Raw genomic sequence first — 11,545 nt, 5'->3', positions numbered from 1 at the left:
AAAAGGGGTTTGTTTTATTTTTAAAATAAGCTCGGAAAGACGTTAAGCCTTGTGCCTACATACCTCCTCGGTGCAATGGAGAAGTCAGAGCTAATGTAGTTCCGCTTAAAGGGAAAACGTTTTTAAAACGAATAAACACTTTATCGTCGTCGGAGAGAAATACTCAGCCGTTGATCTTGAGCATGAGAACAAATGAGTTCTTTGCATCGCAAATGAAAGAAGGGCTCCAACTCGGATAGAAATCAACGAGTATGCCACTAGCTCTCTCACGCGGAAAAGATCTCATTATATCAATCAATTTCAAAATCTTGGGGTATAACCATTCGTTTCGACAATTAGTCGTGTCTAAATTTTTTGAAGAAAAGCCACTAAGGGCAAAAGATATTTTTTAAGAAAGGTTTTAAAAGAGGTTTTACAAACATAAGAATATTTTGAAAAAAGGGAGAAGATTTTGAAATCTAAGAAGTGGGAGGAGATGAAGAGGCTAACCTAGTGCATAAAATAAAAGCTAAGGAAAGAAACGGTCTAACTGAAATAAGAAGCCAACACTTGACATTAAGAGTCAAGGTATATTTCCCATCCTTTGGACTTATCAATACCAAACCAAAATTATCACTTGGGGATCCAGATGAACTTATTATCTTAGCACCATCTCGCATTAAGCACATTAAAATTCTGACGAAAATCGGGCAGACTAACGGCTGTTTTCGGGTAAAATCCTTATCTCAATGCCTTGGAATTAACCATCAAGGACTTTCAAGGAAATACCTGCATATACAAACAGACAACAATCCAATGCCAGACAGACAGAATAACAGCAGAGTAACAACAGAATAAGGGTCCAGAGGTCCTAAGTCCATAAGTCCGAATCTCCAAAATGCTCAGGATAGTAACCAATAGTCCGAAAGAGAGCCTTAAACGTTTTTTAAATTTTTGTTATTTATTAGTGTTTTAGCATAAAAGTAAAGTATGGTCCAAGTGGACAAAAGAAAATGGCGGAAACATAAACATAGTGTCCAAATGGACAAATAGAAAATAGCGGAATATAAACGTCCAAAGGGACAAAGAGAAAATAGCGGAATGTAAATATGATGAAATGATAAAATAAAGCGATAAAGCGAGAAATATAAAGAGCAATATAATAAATTGCGGAAATTAAAGTCAATTGTTAGATGTTAAAGATAACCATCTTGAAACTTGTCAAGTATGTTATCAAAGTTAGTAATTAAGATCGATGGTGAGTGAAGGATGTCCTCGGATTTAAATTCAAAAGAAATTTATCAAAAGCTTGATAAAATCATAGCGACTACACGATATACCTCTATAAGTCTTAAATCAACCGCATACAATTCTCTTCCATATTTGATCTTTTTTATTCGGGACACGAAATATTGCGCTATGTTAAGCAGATCGCCAAGTGATTTATATAGAAATCACCCTACAACGAGGCCAGTCAAAACTTTATGTGCTAATGCATGCGAGAGAAATGATATGTAGATCATTCTCCGAAAGCAATACCGCACGAAAAGAAAATAAGGAGTGATCTAGTCTTTACCAAGAATCCATAAGAATTCTCAAGGTATCAAAGACTTTCATCGATCAAAAGAAAAAGAAATAAAAGATGGAACCACATTAAAAGCTCCTTTCATCCATAATTTCAATCACTTAATATTGCGGATTTGGATTCTCATCCTATCGACGCCCTAAGTTTATTGAAATTAGAGAGAAATTAGGCCTCTAACTTGTGATTCAAAGAAAATATCAAAAGAATGGAGTAGAAGATGAGTTAGAACCAAAAATAAGTCAAAAAAGGGCAAAAAACACATTCTGCTCAGATGTAAATCGATTTGCACAGAGTGTAAATCGATTTACATAACTCTGTTTTCAAATCTGCGCAGTTTTTTGGTTATGTAAATTGATTTGCACCAGATGTAAATCGATTTTCACAACACAGTTTTTCAAAAAAACAGCAAATCAAGAGAAGAAAACTTGTTTAAACATAAAACCAAACACCTTGTGATCTTGGATCAATTTGTGCACGAAAATGTATCAAGTAAGCAAGCAAAACTCATCAATGTAGCACCAAAGGTGCATCAAGCATAAACAACAATGGATCACATCTTGGATTATGGAAAGGATCTAGAATTTTACCAAATCTTTCACAAACTTTGAATCTTCTTCAAGAACACACAAGCCTTGATCTCTCACAATTGATGAAGAAAGTAGTGTTTATGTTGAGGTTTAGCTCTAAATTAGTGAGGTTCAAGATGTAACTCACTAATTTTTGTGGAAGAAATGAGAGCTTTGAGTGAGGGGTTTGGAAGAGGTGAGGAGAGAAAGAGCAAGAGTTTTCTTGGCTATCAAAGCTTGAAAAATGAGGAGGGGAATGCCTCAATTTATAGCACTTAGGCTTGGGAAATTTTGTGGCTTGGAGTTAGGATTGGAAAATAGAATTAGGCTTGGGAAAAGGATTTGGAGCCAAAAAATGAAATCCAATGGTCTTGATGCAATCACATGAGGGTTTATGATTAAATGATGTAGATAATCAAATACAAGAGCTAAGCCATGCTTCCCATGCTTGCAAATGATGTCAACACTTCAAAAAGCTGAATTTTGCCTTCATTTTTCCAAATTCGCACTGGTGCAATCGATTTGCACCTTATGCAAATCTATTTACATTGCTGAAAAAGGCAAAATCTGGGGCAAAAACAGTTATGCAAATCGATTGCTGTCTTATGCAAATCGATTTGCACTGATGGCAGAAGCAAACCTGTTGCAGAATCAGTTGTGTAAATCGATTTACACCTTATGCAAATCGTTTTGCGCAGTGAAAATGTTGAAAAATGCTCCTTTGATGGATATTTTGACTTGATACCTACAAAACACAAACATACAAGAGCACAAGGCCATATTTTTGGTATTTTGGTTAGTAAAACAATATATACAAAACTAAAACATGGGTGCTCGATGATTCCCTTGCAGATGAATTGAGCACAACATCACCAGTAGAGCTCTAAATTAAAACTTCTTGATTGATGATTGGCATGCAAATGATGTGTAATCTTAGGGTCAAAAATTGGGGTATGACAGTAAGTTATAACGTCAAACCTTTCCGTAGATGCATCTACGGAAGCATGGGCGGGAGCTACAGCCTAGCGAGCCCGGGCACGCGCTCGGGTTCAACATCTCCTTTCGTTGTATACTCTCCATCTAATATTCAATTTTTAGACAACACCAGGGGCAATATTAGTAATTTTTAGACAAAATTAAAGGTAAAATTAATAAAAATAGGGTGTGAAATTTTTTGGACAAAATTAAGGGAAAAATTTTAAGACAAAATCAAGGGCAAAATTAGTAGAAACAGAGTGTAAAATTAGTAAAAACAAGTTGTAAAATTTTTGTCCAGGCTCCCTAAAATTTTTGGCTCCGCCGCTGACGAAAGAGTTTCGTAAGTGCATCACGTAAGAAAACAACGTTAAAAAAGTGCTTTCGAAAGTGTATAGACATAAGCACGATGGCAGTTTTGTTAGTTTGATGGTGCGTAAGAAACTCGTGGTGTGTGGGATGAGAAATTGTCTTAAAAATAAGGCGTGATTAAGAAAACTAAAAAAAAAACATAATTATAACTATATTTCTTCAAAAAGAAATAAATAAAGGCTTTATATAATTTCCTTAAAAACTTGCTATATTAATTATTAACGAAACTTATGTAGGAGTTAAATCATACATAATAATAATAATAAAGCAAAATGAGAACTTTGGCAACTTTGAAACATTGCAAGCTCACATACTGTCTCACAATTATTTTTTACAAAAACTTTTTAAAAAAGGAAATATTAATCCATCAATTTCTTTTTTTTAATATTTTTATTTCATATATTTTTTACATTCAAAATTTAAATGATAGATTCGCTATTGGACTGACCGATTCTTATCATCTAACCCACTAAAAAGGCAACAACTAATATGCATAAGGAAATCCTTATGCACCATGCATAAGTTAACCCGAGCCTTTGGATCAATATTTTCATCTAATGGCTAGAAATCACCACATATATACTTCCTAAAAACAGAAAGAAACGTGACTGTTTTTTCTCTTCCCAATTCAACGACTCGACACCTTGTTCTTCTCAACTCACCACCGTCGCCACCGCCTGCACCGTCGCCACCGCCTGCACCGTCCCCACCTCCAGTCTTCGCCGATCATCACCTTCTTCATCCTTCCTTCCCAACACATCACCACTGTTGTCATGCTTCATTCCCAACACCTCATCACCGTCGCCGTTCTTCGCCGCCAACAATAACTCATTCCGGTGATTCCTCACAGCTCACTTTCATCCACAAAATCATAGGTATTGTATTTTACACTTGTTAAATTGAATTTTAGAATTCCCAATTCAATTTCTGAATTTCTATAGAACTCATTGTTTTACCTAATTCAAGAAATCATTGAGTAATGTGTACTATGGTTGAGTAGTGTTAGGATTCCATGAGTAATGTGCAATATATTTTGATAGATTAACCTTCACTACTGTATAATATTAAATTGAATTTTAGAATTCCCACTTCAATTTCTGAATTTCTTTCTTGCAATATGTGATTACCTAATTCAAGAATTCATTGAGTAATGTGTAATATGGTTGAGTAATGTTAGAATTCCATGAGTAATATGCAATATATTTTGATAGAATAACCTTGACTGTATAATATTGAATATGCATATATATATATATATATATATATATATATATATATATATATCTTTCCTATTATTAAATTTGTAATTTGTATTTTGTAGGTTGTGTTGCTAATGGATGAGATTTCGTCTTCCACAAATGTCACTCAAGATGTTGGTTCAATCTCTGGTGAAAATAAAGAATCGTGGCAACATTTTGTCTTCCACGACCTTTCATCAATCAAGGATTTCTATGCTAAATACGCTCATGAAAAGGGGTTTTCTTTGAGAAAAAATTTGCACTCCTTCTATGATTCTTGTAACAAAAAAATGGACATTGTGCAATATGTCTGTTATGTTTGTAACAAGCATGGTTTCAAGCATGGGATTCGGGCGGATCCTAAGAACAAGACAAACTCGGATACTCTTGTTCTCATTGAATATCATAAAGAGAAAGAACTTCCCGAGGAAAGGACCGGTTGCCCAGCTAGTATTTCGTTGAAGTATGATTCTAATGTTAAAGGTTATCACATATACAAATGGAATGTTACTCATAACCACCCTCTCCATAAACCCGAGCATTTGCATTACTTGAGATCGGCTCGAGAGATTAGTGAGCCTCAAAAACAACTTGCTATAATAAATTCGAAATCAGGCATGTCTGTAAGATCCTCCTTTCATGTTATGCGTCAAATAGCTGGTGGTTCAAAGAACCTTGGGTATTGCTTCCAAGATTTAAAGAACTTTCTCACCACTGTTCGACAAAAGGAAATGGTCATTGGTGATGCAACTATTATCCAAGAATATCTTAGAAATGAAGCTTTGAGGAACCCATCGTTCTATTATGATATCCAAGTAGATTGTGAAGAGAACATAGCTAGCATTTTCTGGTCAGATGCAATCATGCAGCAAGACTATGAATTATTTGGTGATCTCATCAGTTTCGACACAACTTATTGAACAAACACAAAGTATCGTCCTTTAGGTTTGTTTTCTATTCATTTCACTACTATTAAATCAAGGTTCCATTTTATTTTGCAATTATCAGTGCATTGATATATTCTCTCTACCATATTTATTATCACATCATTATATATTAGTACAAAGATATATTGATAACATCCATTGTTGTAGGTATGACAATGCTTTTATATTGATAACATCCATTGTTTTAACTTTTTCATTATATGTTTTTGTCATACTGATAACACGATTTTATATCATATATTTAGCATGAAATCCATGAATATTTATAGCATTTTCTGTTAATTATATTGTTTTATTATGATATTATGCGAGTATTTGCTTTATTTCAGGTTTTATGCTCTTATTGAGATTATTTGTGAAAAGGAGAAGAAATGGAGCTAAAATGACTACTATTTGTACCTAAAAGATGGAAAAGAGGTGCTGAAGCAAGAAAGATGTGTTTAGAAAGCCCAAATGTGCAAAGTGCTGGCCCAGCCCACATCATCCCAGCACGTGGAGACGCACGTCTCCAACGTTCTTCTGCCACATCACCAAGAGGAGACGCCCGTCTCCAACTGCTCATGGATTTTCTCCACTTGAGACGCACGTCTCAAGTCGTTCAAAGAGGTCTCCCCAAAAAGTGGAGACGCACGTCTCCAAGCCCCAGTCAGAGAAAGTCCTCTTTTCACGCGTTTCAACTGCAAAAGCTCGCCTATAAATAGAGGCTGCTACTTCACTTCAAACGGTCGGATTTTCTGCTAACGAAGTGCTGCCGAAATTACTCCGCGACCATTATTTTCTTTCCTACTTTCAATTAAACCGCTTTATTTTTCTCACAACAATTTCTACACCGGAAATTATTGTGAACCTTTTATAAATCTAGCCTTACGTTAGATTTATCCTTTTTATTCCTTGTTTTAAATTTCTGCCTTTAATTGCCGAAGAACGATCCAGCCAACCTGTGGTGGAAGTTCGATACTTCAAGATTCAATTCAATTCAGACTTATTTTATTTCAGGTTTATCATTTACCGCTTTATTTATTCTTGTCATTGCATGATATATTGTATGCCATTTAACATGCCTTTTATTATAAACAAAATTAATTTATGCATGCTTAACCGTATTAATATGTCTGGCTAATTAACTAAGATATCGGTATGTAAAGTAAGTTAACCGTGGGATCCGAAATAAATTGGCTTAATTATATTTTATTAAATATCACTTTTTTTTGGTTTGTATGTCTAATTTAATCAGTAAGTCTTAAAACCAATAGAGCGAAAGTTTGAGGGGTTAAGACGGTCAAAGGTTAAAATCAATAGAGCAAAAGTTTGAGATCTTTAACTATATAGTAGACATAGGACATTAGTTTCAAGGATGGCGAAAGCGTATTAAAACTAAATAGAAATTATTTATTTTCAAAAAATGTTTTTACACCCGCGCGGGATGGCGAAAGCGTACGTTAGGGATATTAGCATGTTCCGAGTCAACAGAGCGAAAGTTTGAGATTAGGAGATTTAAATAGATAACAACTTCATAAAACAAGCATTTTAGTAATTATGTTGTTTCCAAAAAGCTTTTCTAAAATCTAATGGGATGGCGAAAGCGTACATTACGAGTTAGGACAGTAGTCTAAATCATCAGAGCGAAAGTTTGAGATGAGGACTTTTAATCAATTGAATTAATAAAGATTTTTAATCGAGTTAATATATTAGCCAATGGACTTTCGGATCACCTAAAGTTAAACGAAATACATACTGATATCTGTCTATTATTATATTTCTTAGAATTCACAATCACTTTCCCTTAGAAATAATCAAAAATATTAGTAGTCTTAGCTTTACATAGTAACCTTAGATAACGGTAGATCGATTCATAGTCCCTGTGGATTCGTTATCTTTTAAAACTACACGACACGACTGTGCACTTGCAGTCATCAGATTAATAGACACGTAAAGTCGCGATCAAGTTTTTGGCGCCGTTGCCGGGGACTATTTAAGTCGATATCGTAACTCACTGTTACACCATAGAGACTAGGGCAATTCTTTCCTTTCTTTTTGAACGATTGTATGCCAAATACTCGTTCGCAAGGAGGAGATTTAATACAACGAATTAACGAGATCGAACGTTTCATTAACATCAAACGTCGAGCTCGCAATCTTCCCAAAGTAGCACCAATTCCGATTAATCAGGAATTGATATTTACTGATCAAATTAATCAAATTACCCCGAAGTTAGAGATGGCTGCTATTCGTCCTCTTAGAGACTATGCCGCTCCTTCACGCGCTGAACCGCACTCAAGTATCGCACCACCTACGATTGAGGCGAACAATTTCGAACTGAAACCTTCGTTGGTACAAGCTGTTCAACAGAACCAATTCTCTAGAAGCCCTACAAACGACCCCAACCTCCATTTATCTGTGTTCATGCAATATGCCGACACTGTCAAAGCTAACAACATAAGTTCCGAAGCTATTCGATTACGCCTCTTTCCTTTCTCCTTGAGAGATAGAGCTAGAGCGTGGCTTCAATCCCTACCTTCTAATTCCATAACTACATGGGACGAATTGAAGAGAGTATTCTTAGCTAGATATTTTCTGCCTAGCAAAACCGTTATGCTAAGAGGTCAAATCAACGGATTCACCCAGAAAGATAACGAATCACTCTTCGAAGCTTGGGAACGATACCAGGACATGCTTAGACTATGCCCTCATCATGGACTCGAACCATGGCTGATCATCCATACTTTCTATGGTGGTCTACTTTATAACACTAAAATGACTACAGATGCCACTGCTGGCAGAGCATTAATGGACAAACCCCATGATGAAGCATACAACCTCATAGAGAACATGGCACAAAACCATTACCAATGGGGTGGAGAACGAGCCGCTCTCGAGAAAACCCAAACCAAAGGAGGAATGTACGAAGTAAGTGGTATAGACCGCGTTAACGCTAAAGTAGACGCTTTAACTCAAAAGATCGAAAACATAACCATCACTCCTTCAACCACCGTTGCTGCTGTAGCACCTAACTGCGAGATTTGTGGATTGACTGGACACGTAGTTGCCGAATGTCAACTCTTGACTGGTATCTCATCTGATCAAGTAAACTATGCTCAAGGAAACCCTTATTCTAACACATACAACCCTGGATGGAAGAACAATCCAAACTTTTCGTATAAGAACAACAATGCGTTGTACGCGCCTGGACAAGCACCTGCTGTCCCACCTGGCTATCAAAAAGCGCCTGTAGCTGCTCAAAACGCCCCTAGGAAGTCGAACCTAGAAATCATGATGGAAAACTTTATAGCTTCCCAACAACAAACCAACAATAGTGAGCAACTAAAACAACTATCGAACAAAGTAGATGCTTTAGCTACACATAACAAAATGTTAGAGACTCAAATTTCACAAGTAGCTCAACAACAAGAACCTACTGCTGCCCCTGCTGGCACGTTTACTGCTCAACCACAACCTAATCCTAAAGGACATGCGAACGCGTTAACACTACGAAGTGGAACGAATTACGATGGACCTATCGATCCTAGAACTCAAAACGCACCCATGTCACAACAAGAGCCAAAGAAAACCAAAAAGACATCAACTGATGATCAAACTGCTAAGACCAATGAGAACAACACCGAAGTGGAACCTGAAAAAGAAAAACCTTACGTTCCACCACCTCCTTATAAGCCACCAATTCCTTACCCTCAGAGATTAGCTAAATCCAAAACCGAAGCGCAATTTAAAAAATTTGTAGAACTTCTAAAACAATTAAACATAACCATACCTTTCACAGAAGCTATAACTGAAATGCCTTCGTATGCTAAATTCTTAAAAGAAATTCTATCAAACAAAAAGAAACTTGAGGATAACGAAACTGTAACACTTACCGCTGAATGTAGCGCTTTCATCCAAAATAACATGCCTCCCAAACTAAAAGATCCTGGTAGCTTTTCCATACCCTGCGTAATAGGAAAGACTATTATAGAAAAAGCCTTGTGCGACTTAGGAGCCAGTGTTAGTTTGATGCCTCTTTCAACCTGTAAGAAACTAAATCTGGGTGAGCTTAAGGCAACGAGAATGTCTCTTCAACTAGCTGACCGTTCAGTTAAATACCCCTTAGGAATGTTAGAAAATATCCCTTTGCGTGTAGGCCAATTCTACATCCCAACTGACTTCATCATAATGGACATCCAAGAAGATTCTAACATCCCGATCATATTAGGAAGACCATTCTTAGCAACTGCTGGTGCAATTATAGACGTTAAACGAGGAAAGCTTAATTTGGAAGTAGGAGAAGAGAAAATCGGATTCATTCTTTCCCAATTCCTAAAAGCACCTTCTATAATTGACACATGCTGCTCTGCCGACATAATCGACGAGTGTGTAGATGAAATAAAATCCGAACCACATAAGGAAACCGAGATCCTAAGAATTCCTATACCGCTAATTTTAGAAGATGATAACTGGCGTGGGGAATATCAAGATAACTGAAGGATAGAAAAACACTTAGAAAGGGGGGGTTTGAATAAGTGTAGTCTAAAAACTTGAACGATAAAAACAAATTGCACAGTTATTTTTATCCTGGTTCGTTGTTAACTAAACTACTCCAGTCCACCCCCACAGAGTGATTTACCTCACCTGAATATTTAATCCACTAATCGCAACAGATTACAATGGTTTTCCACTTAGCCCACGACTAAGTCTTCTAGAGTATCCTAATCACAACCTGATCACTCTAGGAACAAATGCTTAGACACAAGCTAAGACTTTCTTAGAGTATCCTGACCACCACGTGATCACTCTAATTACAACTGCTTAGACACAAGCTAAGACTTCCTAGAGTATCCTGATCAACACTTGATCACTCTAGTTACTTACAAATTAATGTAATCAAATCTAAGAGTATTACAAATGCTTCTGATGTCTTGCCAGACCATGTTCTGATGTTGCATGCTGAACCTTCTGAGACAAAGCTTCTGAGCACTGATTTGTGCATACTCTTTATATATTTCCTGAAAAGGAAATTGCAATGTATTAGAGTACCACATTATCTCACACAAAATTCATATCCTTGTTATCATCAAAACTAGGAATATTGATCAAAACAAATCTTGTTCTAACAATCTCCTCCTTTTTGTTGATGACAAAAACATATATAAATGATATGAATTTGCGATCAGAAAGAGCAGACGGCTAAAGACAATTTACATAGCTATAGCATAAGCATGTGAATATGTCTCCCCCTGAGATTAATAATCTCCCCCTGAAATTAATACTAGAAGAATTTTAATAATAAAAGACTTCCCTGAGTATTTAAGTAGAGACGTTCACAGTGCTTGATCTACAGAACATTCATGACTTCTGATTTCTGCTTCCATAGGACAGCTTCAGAACTTGAATTTCTTTGATCTTCAGAACATTCCCAGCTTCTGACTTCTGCTTCCATCGGACAGCTTCAGAACTTGAATTTCTTTAGATCTTAAGAACATCCACAGCTTCTGACTTCTGCTTCCATCGGACAGCTTCAGAACTTGAATTTCTTTAGATCTTCAGAACATCCACAGCTTCTAATTCTTGCTTCCATTTGGACAACTTCAGAGCTTGAATTTCCTCTTACATCACTTCATGCTAGATTGTATCAGAACATTGTTGAATGTACCAGAGCATCATCAGAGCATCTCTACATCCTGAAATGTTACAAAACAAAACTAAACGACAAAAGTCAGCATGAATGAGTCAGAACATTGAATATGTTTCAGAACACATAATATGTATCAGAGCCATATAGAATGTGTCAGAACAAATAGACAAAATGTTTCAGAGCATATTCTATCATTAGAATATCTGAACATTCTTCCTTCTTGCTTCTGATTCTGAAGCTTCATAGCACTAAGCTTG

General features: G+C 36.2%; 1 protein-coding gene and 1 non-coding gene across 2 annotated transcripts; one reads left to right on the top strand and one right to left on the bottom strand.

Annotated features, from left to right (window-relative positions):
* The first annotated feature begins 4,810 nt into the window (after positions 1 to 4,810).
* LOC131598247 (protein FAR1-RELATED SEQUENCE 5-like) lies at positions 4,811 to 5,635 on the top strand. The gene has a single exon (XM_058870865.1). It carries the CDS (start codon positions 4,811 to 4,813, stop codon positions 5,633 to 5,635), a length of 825 nt encoding a protein of 274 aa, XP_058726848.1.
* Positions 5,636 to 8,254: 2,619 nt separating this feature from the next.
* On the bottom strand, positions 8,255 to 8,361 carry LOC131600837 (small nucleolar RNA R71). The gene has a single exon (XR_009283443.1). It is a non-coding gene; the product is annotated as a small nucleolar RNA R71 (small nucleolar RNA).
* Between the last annotated feature and the right edge of the window lie 3,184 nt (positions 8,362 to 11,545).

The sequence above is a fragment of the Vicia villosa genome, linkage group LG4, assembly GCF_029867415.1.
Source record: "Vicia villosa cultivar HV-30 ecotype Madison, WI linkage group LG4, Vvil1.0, whole genome shotgun sequence".
Classification (NCBI taxonomy): domain Eukaryota; kingdom Viridiplantae; phylum Streptophyta; class Magnoliopsida; order Fabales; family Fabaceae; genus Vicia; species Vicia villosa.
This window is presented reverse-complemented; position numbering and strand designations above follow the sequence as displayed.